The sequence below is a fragment of the Myotis brandtii genome, unplaced genomic scaffold, assembly GCF_000412655.1.
Source record: "Myotis brandtii unplaced genomic scaffold, ASM41265v1 scaffold36, whole genome shotgun sequence".
In the NCBI taxonomy this organism is placed as follows: Eukaryota; Metazoa; Chordata; class Mammalia; order Chiroptera; family Vespertilionidae; genus Myotis; species Myotis brandtii.
This window is the reverse complement of record NW_005363836.1, coordinates 192227-206156: the sequence shown is the minus strand read 5'-3', so window position 1 is coordinate 206156 and position 13930 is coordinate 192227. Positions and strand designations below refer to the sequence as shown.

At 34.9% G+C, this 13930-nt stretch overlaps 1 protein-coding gene across 7 annotated transcripts in view; it reads right to left on the bottom strand.

Annotated features, from left to right (window-relative positions):
- Nucleotides 1-13930, bottom strand: part of LRRC7 (leucine rich repeat containing 7) — a 498579-nt gene that overhangs the window by 319460 nt on the left and 165189 nt on the right. For all 7 annotated transcript variants that reach the window (XM_005871895.2, XM_014544330.1, XM_014544332.1 and 4 more), the window contains exon 3: nt 1918-2120. In XM_005871895.2, coding sequence (XP_005871957.1) covers nt 1918-2120 — 203 coding nt within the window. The remainder of the gene's footprint in view (nt 1-1917; nt 2121-13930) is intronic.

Sequence of the window (13930 nt, the reverse complement as noted above, 5' to 3'; positions counted from 1 at the left end):
CATGGCTGCCAGCTGCCATCTTGGTTGGGTTAATTTGCATATAGTCACTCTGATTGGCTGGTGGGCGTGGCTTAAGGCATAGTGAAGGTACAGTCAATTTGCATGTTTTCTTTTATTAGTGTAGATCATGTTTTATTATTTTCTTACAGAATCTATCACATGAAACTAGAAAAAGATTTTAATTTACTAGGTGGACTGAGGGCTGCCAGATTTAGCAAACAAAAATATAGGATGCTCAATTAAATTTAGATTTCAGATAAATAACAAACTTTTTATTGTATAAGCATATGCAGTGCAATATTTGGGGCATAATTATACTAAAAATTGTCTGCCTTATAGTTTAAAATTCAAATGTCATTGGATGTCCTTTATTTTTATCTGGAAATCCTAGATTGTCCTTCCCTACAGAAATATGTGTGCTTATTTTTCTAAATAAGCTAAATGCCACATTTATGAGTTGCTTACCCTTACATGGTTTTGCTAATCAAGTACACTAGTAATGAAGTTCTCTGCATTGTTTCACCTGGTAGTGACAACAAATAAATTGAGTAATCCTTTTCTGAAAGTCACCATGCACGCATGTGTAGAGGAAGCAAAGTTAAACAAAATGTCATTTCTGCCCTCAAGTAATTCATAGTTGGGTGGAAGAAGGGAAAGCCCATTTCAGTCCAGCCTCTACTTGATGTGCAATCCAGATCATCCATTGGCCAAAATTATTTTTAGGCCTAATCCAACCCTCCTGGGCAAAGATCTAAGATGACACTGTATACTTAGATTGTCAAAAAAGAAATATATTGATTTTGAAGTATACATTAAATAGTTCTTGCCTTCAAAGTGTTTATAAACACCACAATTAATAATCCTACATAAAAATTATTTATAATTTGTTTTGACCAGCATGCTTTACTTAGAGTTTGATAATGAAGTTAGTTTAATTATGGAAGATTCTTTTGCTAGTTTCTGGATATTTAATGTGCATTTTATTTAGCAAAAGCAATGAAAATGAAAATTTTCTCCCCTCCTAGCCATTGTGCAAATCTTTCACAGGTAAATGCCATGTGATTAATTAATTTGAGTCATGTATTTAAGTGGTTATTAGGATTCAGTGGTTTAGATTTTGAATCTCGGTCTGCTTTAGCTAATTTCTGGTCATCAATCTTTTCCGCATTGGAAAACAAGTTCCCAGGAGACATTTTCTTTGCCTGGCACAATGTTATAAAGATTCTGTGAGTGCATTTGTGTGTACATAAAGTTTGGTATTAGTTTTTAAATTATTTTTTTCTACACTATATTTATTAATTTATTAAACACCATGTAATTTGATGATATCTGTTATAATCAAAGATTTCAAATTCCAGAAACATTTTTCATGTGTGTGTGTGTGTGAAAAGTATTTCTTAGACTTAGACCATGTAATTCAAGTTTTTAAAACAATGTCACCTGAACATACATGCATAAAAAATTTTCAGTTCTGAAATAGTATCATATTTTTTTCCTTTTGAAAAACACAGAAGTTATTGATCTTAAGCCACCAATCCGTATTTTCTTGAAGGTCATTTTCAATGAAAATAACAAGGCATAATCTAATAAATGATCATTTCCATGGAGTTCAATTGGTTATTAACATATCAGATGAAGTTACAAATGAAATGGAAAAAATAAAATAATAAAGACATTTTCCTCTTAAATATTAGATAAAATGTTACATTAAAAAAATTCTGACTGGTGTTTGTTAAAATAAATTTGTAATATTGATAAATAAAAAAAGGTAATGAGACTATTGGGGTAACTTATACCAATTTTAGTGATTTGTCAGTCACCAGGGCAGAGGGCTATAGTTAGCATTAGCATTATGCCAAGTCTTTGGAAATTATGAAAAACTCATATACAGAGTATATTTTAGGCTGTCAAAATTACCTTGGGTAGCTCTTCAATTTGATTGGCATCTAGATAAAGCTCCTCTAATGTCCGTTCAAAGTTAAAGACCTCTTTTGGCACCTGCTGAAGGCTGCAGTGGGAGTAATCTAAAACTGAGATGATTTCTTCTTCACCTCGGAAACATCGGCACGGCACCAGACGGCCGATGAGTTTCCGTTTGGTGGTCATCTCCAGGCAATGCACTAGAGAAAAACAGAAAAAGAAAAACACAATTGCTTAATCAACTACCTTCTTGTAATATTTAAAACTTAGAAATTTAATGTTGGTATATATTGTATAATTACATATTACTTTAAAATTTATATTGGACATGCCCAAGCATTATATCATTTAATCCTTAAACAAACCTACAAGGTATGTGACATAGGATTTATTCCCATTTAACAAATAAAACAATGGATTTAGAGAGGTTAAGAGACTTCTCAATATCATACAGTTTGGGAATAACAGAACTGGGCCATATTGCAATGTTATTACTGTACTTACACTTCCACTTGAAACATGGATCTACGATATGCTTTTAATTTTACACAAGTAACAGTGGAGAATAGAAACCTCCAGAAATTGTCAAAAAAATACTTTTCTCCCATTTCTGCAAGTTTCACCACTAAGGTTTATGATGTCTTCTTTTTGACCCACAAATTCATATAATCAGTCAACATATACTCATTGAAAAACCACTCTATTCTAGGCACTGATCTAGGTACTGGGGAGATAGTGATGAATTGAACAGATTCTCTGTTTTCATGAAGCTTATGTTCTATTGGAACAACAAATCAGAGTTGGCTTGGTTATGTGCTTAGAATGAGGGCCTATCTTTATGAATCCTGTGATTTTAATGGGAGAAAACAACTTGTAATCATAGCAGAAACCTGTGACAACCTTAGCATGACTTTCTCTAAGTTAAGCTGACTACATACCATAAATTGTGTACAGATTTGTATCATGCACCTACAGTACTTCATTAAATCTATTATTTTTTATGTTATTCTTCTCATAGACTGTAAGCCTCTTAAGGGTAGAAATCATGTTTTGTTCATATTATGCATTGGTCTTGGTGCTTGACAACAAATATAGAATGATCAAATGAATACAAGAATAAATAAACAAACATGTCTGGGACTCTTTCCCCAACCACATCAGGTACTGATAGCTTGATTGAAAACTTTTCATTCTAACTAAAAGGTCACTCTGTCTGTGATGTCTCCCCAGGAAGAATAATGAGTAGTGTCTTCCTCTGAGTTCCCAGAGCACTAACTATGTAGCTTCCTAGTTATTTGTACCACTAGAGGCCTGATGCACGAAATTTGTGCAAGAGTAGGCCTTCCTTCCTCACCCCCGCCCCGACCCTGCTGGCACCAACTTCCCTCTGGCACCCGGGACCTGGGCTTCCTTCGCAGCCCTGGCTTTGTCCAGAAGGACCTCTTTCATTGACCCAAAAGCATATTACACTTTTATTATTATAGATTTCCCTATAAGGGAGTTCTGTAGGGGCCCAGGGTAGGCCACCCTAAGTTGTCCCAAAATGGCATACCAATTATTTTGATTTAAACTTAAGAAATTATCCTGCAAGAAGAAAACCCTGATCACTCTGTCCCCCTAAAAGTAGAAGATATATCACCAGGTGATAGGTGCCCTACCTGTTCCAGGGGGCTGGCACAACCTTATCATAAGATTTAAAAGAATCCAAAGTCTGCATCAAACTAAAAAATTTTGCACAGCAAACGAAAGCATTAACAAAATGAAAAGACAACATATGGAATGGGAGAAGATACTTGCCAATGATACATCCGATAAGGTGTTAATATCCAAAATTTATGAAGAACTCATGCAACTCAACACCAATAAAACAAACAAGCTAATGGGCAGAAGGTCGTAATAGACATTTTCCCAAAGAGGACATATAAATGGTGAACAGGCGTATGAAAATATGTTCAATGTCACTAATCAGAGAAATACAAATTAAAACCATAATGAGATATCACCTCACACCTGTCAGAATGGTCAATAAATCAACAAATAAGTGTTGGTGAGGAGGTGAAGAAAAGAGAACCTTCACACACTGTTGGTGGGATTGCAAATTGGTGCAGCTACATGGAAAACAGTGTGGAGGTTCTTCAAAAAACAAAAAATAAAACTACCTTATCATCTAGCAATTCCACTTCTGGGAATATATCTTGAGAAATACAAAACTCTAATTTGAAAAGATATATGCATCCCTATATTTATTACAGTGTTATTGACAATAGCCAAGATATAGGTTAGTGCCTCTCAAGTCTCCATGGGGGGTATCTAACATATTAGGCAACCAATAAATGCATCTAGTAAACATCTGACATTTATCAGGCACCTAGTACATGTTTGCTGAGGTTAGTGCAGTTGTAAAGGTAAGTGACGACTGCTTAGACTAAAATAGTAGCAGTGAGGATGGAGAGGAGTGATAAACTGGAAAGATATTTAAGAAGTACAATCAAGTGTTGGTGAAGGATGAAATGAGAGGTGGAAGGGGAGGCTGTGGAGCAAAGAAAGGTGTCTTAAGAGATTCCCAGGTTTTTAATTTGAGTCACTAGTGGCCACATTGACCACCCAGCTGTGATGCTGTAGAGCTGACATATACCCTGTCTATCTTGATGACATACAGATGAGTGAGGTATCAATTGTTCATGCTTTTTGTCACCCAGTGACTTGCACTTACCCCTTTTGTGCTGAACAACATGGTTGTTTTTGATACCCACCTTGTGCTACCACCACAAATTTTTTATTATGAACCAAGAGAAATAAGACAAAATCCAGGTTTGGCCAGAGGGTTCACTGTCCACCAAGACTTCTGGAATTTAATTCATTTATAACTGCTTTGTTTTTCATTGACCCAAATGGTAGGCACCTTTGATCATCTTTTCTGTCCCATCTCACATCCCCGCAATGTGCTGAGGCTTTCCCTAGCTCAACTTCTCTTTCCTCTACACCCTGAACTCTGAGATTATGCCTTACATCATGATCAACTCCAATGAGCCTCATCTTCTTCACTGAATGCTCCCTCCCCATCGTAGTCTCAATAGAAACTTGGCTGACCTACAGGCTTTACAAGTGGAACATGATGATTTCCAAACACTTCAGGCTTGGAAAGTGGAGTTGTTATCCTCCTTTGTTCTCTAAAAACTATTACTTTTCTTTCATCCTGTAAAACCTCAGCGCTTTGATGGTCTCATTACCTGGCAGTAACATCACTCTGCCCTTCCTCAGACCTTCCATTTATCATCGCTTTAACATCCTCTCCCCCCACTGATAACTTTGGTATCTAATGCATGGACTATTTCTCAATCACAATTCTTTCCATTCCTTACTTATGCCCCCTACAGATAATAATTTTCAACATTTTAGAGTTTTTTTTTCTTACCCTAAAATTCTAAATAACTTGATTACAATGCTACTACTGACTTTGCAATGACAGGTTTCTAGTGTAAAATGTGGCAGTTTATCTTTCTTCTAATAAATTCCCACATACTTGTAATCAACCAAACAATATTGTTTTAAATTAATAGTATTTATTTTATGATGACTATATTCCACTGCAATTCAATCACATTTTATTTCTTGTGCTTTTTTTTTTCTTTAAAAATTGCCTCTTGTTTTTTTTGGTTGGGTTTTCTATGCATCTTCCACTAATTCAATAGCCTATCTCCTCTTGGTATAGTCAAACAAATGTAATTTGATTTTTAATAATTTCTCACTCCCCTGAAATAATCCATTAGAAGCAGTCTATCTTCTTGCTCCTATTTGGGTTGGTTACTTTTTGCTTGCTAGACTTCTTGGAATATAATATCCAATGTTGGAATATAACATCTAATAACTTACTGAGAAAGCATCTATGGTAGGTACATTTTTTGAAAACTTTGCATGTCTGGACATGGTTTTATTTCACCCACAAGCAATTAAAAGGTTGGTTGAATATACACTTCCAGGTCAGAAATAATTTTCCTTCTGTATTTGAAGGCATTTTAATTTAATATTTTCTAGCTTTGAAAATGGTTGCCAGGAAATCCAGTCCAATTACTATTCAAAATCCCATTTTATACCCACATTCCCTTCCATCAGAACATTTTAGAATTTTTATCTTATCTGTAGTCGTTTGAAATTTCGTGAAAATGTGCTTTGATGTTGTGTGTGTGTGTGTGTGTGTGTGTGTTTTGTTTTTAAATTCCATTGTACTGGATACTTCATGGGCCTCTTCAATTTGAAAGCACTTATCCTTCAATTCTGTTAAATTTTCTGTTATTTAATTGGTAATTTCCTCCTCTTTGTTGTTTTTATTTTCCCTTTTTCTGCAATCCTGATTAGCTGGATGTAGGACCTACCTTTTAGATCTATCTGGTAACAATTATTTTTTTTCTCTTGTAATTTCCATATCTATGTCCTTTTATTCTATTTTCTGGGAGAGTTTCTTAACTTTATCTTCTAAATCTACTGACTGTATTATCTATATCTGATAGCATATTTTACTTTCCACAAGTTATTTGTTGCTCCCTGAATGGATGCTCCTTTTTCATAGTATGTCAGGGGACCATAAAACGTTCATGTTCTCTTAGATTCTTAGAAGATATTAACAATACATTTTAAATCTTTTTTCCTCCTGTTTCTTGCATTATTTCTGAATTCTATTTTCTGTTTGTTTATTTAGGTCTTTACCTTTCATGATTGGGCTTTAAAAAATATCTGCTGATCCCTGGCTGTCCTTCAATATTGAAGAGTGAAGCACTAAAAAGTTAATTGGAAGCTTTGTATGCATAATAGGTTTCACTGCAGGATGGTCTGGCAGAAAGCCAAAGAATATTCTCATCTTCTGTCTGGGGCATAGCTATGCAGTTTTGTATATAGAGAAATTCAGTCAGTTTTCCTATTTTCAGTACTAAGTCTCTTCCAGTTCCTTGCCTGGTACCTGTTGCCTTCAAGACTCAAAGGAAATCTATGGAGTAAATTACTTTTTGTATCCCTTTGAGAGTACTTTATAATGTAGCTCATAATGTACTTTGCATGTAGATGAATATAAACTACATCTTCATTCCCTGTCTTCTCAAAATTTGCTGAAATTTCTTATCTCTAGATGTCTTTTATTTTCTCTGTCTTTATGGATATATGTATTTTAAAATTTCTTTCATTTGATGAAAACTTGGTGGTAAGAATAGATAAATAAAGAAGGTGGGAAATTATCTTCCAGGTTTAAGAGGAAGTTTTTCTTTGATCACTTTTAGACTTTTAATCCCTCATTAGTTAGTTGAACTATTAGGAATACTGGGCAGAGAACTACATTCTTTGGAACAATCCCTTTCTTTGGCTCCGTGACAGCATTCTCTTCTGACATTTATCCTTGCACTTCATTTCCTCTATTTCAATTTTTTGAGAAGATGCTATCTTCTCTCCAAACACTGAGATTTATAGTATTAGATACTCCCCTCACCCCTTCCAGGCCCATTCCCTTCTAATTATACACTCTTTCCTTTTACAATCTCATTTAACTTTGATGAGTGGATGATTATAAACATTCTTTTTATCTCTACTCAGATTATTTTTCTTATTGTTTCTACTTTATGGGCATCTCAAATATAACTGTTCAAAACTGAAGTGATGCTCTTAAAGGTAGTGAGCATTATGATGGTCAAGAATATGGAGCTAACTCCCTCGCTGTGTGTCTCTTGGCACACTGTTTTACCTCTATCAGTTTAGCCATCTATAAAATAAGAGTACATAAAAAATACTAAAATTGTGTCTTCAGGTTTTAAGCATTCACAGTGTAAGCAACGACTGTTCTGCCCCAAAACCTCCACCTCATCCTGTGTTCTAAATCTCAGTGGATGGAAATATCATTCGCCTAGTTTCTTAATATAGCAACTTTGGCACTGTTCTTGACTCCTCTAGTTCACTCACTTCCCATACCTATCACCAAGTCCTAACCATTAAATAGCCTAAACTTTTATTGAAACAAGTTCAATTGCTCAGCAACCTAGCTCAAACTATTATCTCTTGCACTTATGCCTGTCTCTCTTTTTTCCCTCCACAGTGCAGCTGGAGTGACCTTTTAAAAACATAAATATTATGCTGTCACCCCCTTGGTACAAATACTTCATGACTCCTCTCTGACCTCTAGGCAAAGTCTAACATTTTTACTCTGGCATACCAAGGATGGTGATGTCCTGGGGTCTGACTGCTGCCTTCCACATACACTCTTCTCATTCCTTTCTGGCTCTTTGCATTCACAGCTTCTTTTATAACTCTAAGACTACATGATTTCTCTTATGCCAGAGCCTTCAGCAATAAGGCTGCTTCTGCATAGGTACATTTCCCTTGCCGTTTAAAATAATTGTATGAAGAAGGGAAAATAGCCTCTACTTATCATCAAGGCAGGTTATGATTCTTGAGCATATATTCCAACTCTATGCTGCAATTCCTGTTGACCACATTTTAATTACTTAATTCAATATCAATCTTGTTTACTAGATTGAAACCTCTGTGAGAAGAGGCCATGTCCAGCCTGTTCAACAATGCATATTTCCAATAAGTTGGTTAGTATCTGGTCCAGAGTTGATACTTTAAAAATATTGATTGTTAACAAATCAATATGGGAGCTAGATGAATATAACTTTCATTTGTACAGTCCTTGCAAAAATTTCAAAACAATTTATAACCTTTCACCTTGCTTTTTCATAAAATAGGCATATGTGTAACTTTCCATATTTTAATAATAACTAATTAACATTTAGTGAATCTGTGATGTGCATAAGGTCACACACAGAGTAATTAGTAGACTTGAGATTGGATCTCATACCTCCTTACCCCAGAATCACTGGTTTTTAAAAAAATATATTTTTATTGATTTCAGAGAGGAAAGAAGAGGGGGAGAGAGAGATAGAAACATCAACGATGAGAGAAAATCACTGATTGGCTGTCTGCTGCACACCCACACTGGGGATTGAGTCCACAATCTGGGCCACGTGCCCTGACCGGGAATCAAATTGTGACCTCCTGGTTCATAGGTCGATGATCAACTGCTGAGCCACGCTGGCCAGGCAGAATCATTGATTTTTTTTTCTATTAGAGATCTTGCATTACATTGATAGCAATGTATATAGATCAGCATATGAGAATTTATAGTCATGACTTTATTATCAGTTCACACACACACACACACACACACACACACTCACACACACGAGAGTTATTTTCACATAGAATACTTCATAGATGCAAAACAGAATGAAGGGGTGGCAGTGAGGGAAATAACATTGGCCTCTTAGTGATCAGTTTTAAATAATTTTTTGAATGTCAAAAGTATGGAAATGTAATGTGGTAGAATTGAGAAAGCTTTTCAGGAATTGTGTAAGCACAAAACACAAGAAAGTACATACACATTACATACATTATATACAGAAGCACATATATTTTTTTCTTAAACATGACCATAGCCCAGTATACCACAAAGACATGTAGCTTCATGCCCAGTGTTTGGAGTCTGACTCAGAAGCAATCTGATTTTTTGTGTTACTACATATCCTTAGCACACATCCAAAAGAGAAACTCTTAGATTTTCAGTTTTTCAAAAGGATTTAAAGAGGCAAAACAGGTATTCATCTTTTCCTGGCAAGACCCTTCCAGTAAATTCCTTGAAATCAAAGATAAAAGCATTTTTTTTCTGGCTACTCACAACACTACATTGATCCCCTTCTCGCTTGAATCGTGTTTTTAAAAAATCTAAATTGAATAGCTAAAGGGGATTTTTTTCTATAACCACAGTGTGCAGTCAACAGCCTCCCTTTTTACATTCTCCTAGAATCAAATGCATTTAAACAGCAGGTTTGATAATAAGGCCTCACCCAAGTGAAGTCAAAGGAAGATTCACCTGCTACATTCTTCAAACCCTTCTCTACTGATAATTTATGCCAAAAAGAATTTCAACCATTTGAGAATTATGCCTGCAGTAGTTGACTCAGGCTATAAGAATATGAGTATCAAAACACCTGTCTTTCGATACCTCTGTGCATTCCTTAGGATTTTATACCTTTGTCTGGTCTGTTCATGCTATCCTTGTATAATATTACATACCTTGAAAGATAAAGGGATAAAGGAAAGTTCAATCTTTCTAAGATTTCTTGGGACAAATACCCTGCCTATCCTCATTAGTTGGCACAGACTTACATTTTTCAAATAACAAACATTTCTAATTTATTCACTGAGAAACCTTTGCTTCACTAAATGTGCCACAGGGAGATGGAAAACTGCCAAGTTCTCTCCATGTCCTACTTCAAGAAACATCCTTAAAACCATTACCTAACCTCAAGTATGTCTCTGAAACCCCCTTATCAAGACAACTGGCATGTTGCTTATAGGACTCCATGTGGAGCATCTGAGGCTTGTTTTTTGACCATTAAAATGATCCCACTTCAAAAATACTCAGATTTCAGGGGTTTGTTTTCATCTTGTCATTACAATATTTGAAAGCCTGCAATTATTACACACAATTTTATTTGCTTTCAATACATGGGCACCAGTTTGTCTTGATAAAGATCAATGAACTGTCATTAGGACAAAACCCTTGTGGTCCTTAATGCTGATATTATCACATTAGCAATCAAAACAAGAAATCAAGAAGAAAAGCATGGTGCCTGGGACCTAGAAGAAGCTTATCAAATATTTCTAAGTTATGCTTCTAGACAAGCTACTTCTTCAAAGAATAAAGCAATGTTTCTGTTCTCTCTATACACATTCTTCCCATTTCATCTACTGATTTCAAGAGTCTTTCTATGAATGATTCCCAATATAAACCATCATCCCTGATATAGTTTTTGCTTCATGAGCTCCCTATCTTTGAATAAAATTTAACTAATCTAAAGCAGATCTTGGAAATATTTATAAAGCACCTACTTCACACTAAACACTGCCCTTTCCTTCTCGATTTCTAATTTTGATTAGCTTTGTTTTAATTCTCTTAATTCTGAACCTTGGAGTCATCTTTTACTGCTTCTTCTTTCTTTCCTCCCATAGTAAACCTTCTGCATCTTCCCCTTTCTTTCTTTACCATTCATTCAATCTGGATCAGACCCTTATCATATCCTGGTGGTAGTGCTAAAAATATAACTGTATGGACGTATACTGTTTCCAGATACCTTTACTTTACCATCATTTGTTCAACACATATTTATTAAATGCCTACTCTGTGGTAGGTAGGTACTGGGTTATAAGTAGGAAATACCAGTGAATAAAAGAGCTCTGGTTCCTGCTCTAATGAATTTACTGGGTAGTAAGGAAGATGAATACTGAATAAAACATGTGCAAATACTAGTAAATCCATAATTGCAGATTATGATAATTGCTATAAAAGGAAATTTTAAAGTTATATCCATATTGACATACACATTAAGTATCTTGACTAATCTCCTAAAATGCATGTCTATTCCCCAGCTCTAGAATCTTCACAGAGTCCAGATTTTCTAGAGCGGTATTCCCCAGTCCATGCTCCTGGGTGGTATCTTCCTCTAAGAAATAAGTATATTAATATGACCCCAGAAAGGTCTTGTGGTAAATATGTTTATCTTTCTTCAAACCAGTGTTTACTAAACACTTTTTTAAAAAAAACTGAAAATGTTGAAGTTTATCACTGTAATTATGAATGAGTATTTAGAATACATTTTAGGAAATTCTGGTCTACACGATATTTTATCTTGACATTTAAACTCATTTCAACCCAATTTTTCAGCTGTTCTACCTCGTACTTTCATATGCATACTTTTCCAATTCTGTGCTCTAGCTTACATCACACCCAATATGTCCCTTACCCATATTTCCCATCTATACCAGTCTGGCCAATTTATGTTAAACCTATGATATCTTTATAAACCATGGTGGTTATTAGAATTCATTTGCAGGTCTTAAAACATCACAGTAACTGATATTATAGAAACCTGTAAAATGGAACATCTTAGAATGATAAATAGAATGTTCTGTTTTACTCTTTATTTACGTCATTGCCTATGAGTCACAGTGTGTGCTATTAAAAAAGTCCATAGAATTTGAGTTTAGATCATTTATTCAAGCTCAACTTCTTTTTAAAGGTTTCTCTAACTGTTCCAGACTATATAAAAATGCTGCTTTCCTTGTCTTCCTCCTCCTCATTGTTGTTATTATTGTCATCTTAACTAACTACTTTAAAGAACATCAACCTCAGGATTATAGAATCAATTTGGGAAAAAAGTCTCTTGAGAGAAGATTTTTACTAAGTAGTGGCATATACAAGGTTACTCAAAATGACTCCTTATTGTATCACACAGATGAGTAACAGTATTTTAGTATTTCCATTTTCTCTTGGAATTTTAATCTACTCACTTAAATATGAAAATATAACAGTGGAGGACAGTAGAAATCAGACTTCAAGATTAGATTAATAATAGTCTGAGTTCAGAAAAAAGTTCTAATTCTGTAAAAAAAGTTATAGTTATGTTTCTTATAGAATTTGCTTTCAGATAAATTGTGAACCTCAGCCAAGAGCAGCATAAAGACATCAATTTCTAAGATTTGGGACATTCTTAAAGATCTAACTTTCGTAAGGTGATAATCTAAAATAATAAATTGCTGGAATAATATCTGAAGGCTTGTTCACAGAGAGACAGAATAAGGGAATAGAACAGAAGTAGTCAAATAAAGGCTATTTAATTAATACAATCTTAGGTTTGGTTGAACCTTAGTCTGATCACTTATCTCACCCTTACATAAATTACTCATAAGATGGTCTTATACCTTAATATCTCCTGAGATATTTTTTATGCTGTAGTATAAGATAATGATTTATATTCTTAATGATGACTGAGCTATTAAGAAAAATATTAATTATTCATCACAATTTATTGAGAAGCCAGAGTTGTATATAGTACATTTAGAAGTACTAGTTTAATCAAATATTTTATTTAATGAAAATTTGGGTACAAGATGGTAAATATTTACTTTTGTAAAAAAAAAAAGTCCACTTTGAATGAAGCATTTCACTCCACATCTTCTTTCAAGATTTGAGAAGATGCATTTATTGGGAGCTAGCAAGAAAACATTTTCCATGTAGTTCTCATCTTAGGGATTCCTTGCCTTTTGTGTTGTGACACAATGTCAATATGGTGCCCTTCACAAGACATGATGAAAGACCTGTGTTTTCAAACTGATATAAACAACTTAGAGAAAGCGCTTTTAAATGGCATTTCATGCTGTTTTATACTCATTCTTCAATCATAACTATAGATAACTTCTAGTATTATCTATATTTATTAATATTTTAATTAATGATGATGATGGTGGTACTTGTGTCTTCTATTTAGAGCAAATGCTGCAATTCTGAAACTCAACTAAATAAACAGGACTTATAGTGGCAATCTTTTAATCAATTAAGTTGCTTTGGGTATAAATCTAGGCAGTTACTTTATAATTGGAAAGATTTTAAGAGATTTATGAAACAAATAAGCTTGCTTGATGTCACCCTCAGGCTGAAAAAAGAGTCAAAGTAAAAGGAATATTAATTGAACAAGTTTAAAGCTGGAAGGAAGTTAAAAACATGGGAGAATGCACTCATGAAAGTTCCCAGGGTGGAATCAGAGGTGCATTTAAAACTGAACTGTTTAGGAGAAACCAAGATGGCGGCATAGGTAAACACCTGAAATTGCTGCCTCGCACAACCACTTCAAAACTACAACTAAAAGACAAAACAGACATCATCCAGAACCACAGGAAGGCTGGCTGAGTGGAAATTCTACAACTAGAAGGAAAGAGAAAAGCACACTGAGACTCAGAGGAGGTGCGGAAGTAAAGTGCAGAGGTACGGAGGCACACGTGGAAAGGGCTGGCAACTGAGGACAAGGTTGTCTTTCAATCGGGAGGGAGTCTCAAGCTCCCGACTGCTCTGAACTCCAGGTCCGGGCGAGTCTCTGGGGACCCAGACTCATACGGGGAGAAACTGGACTGTCTG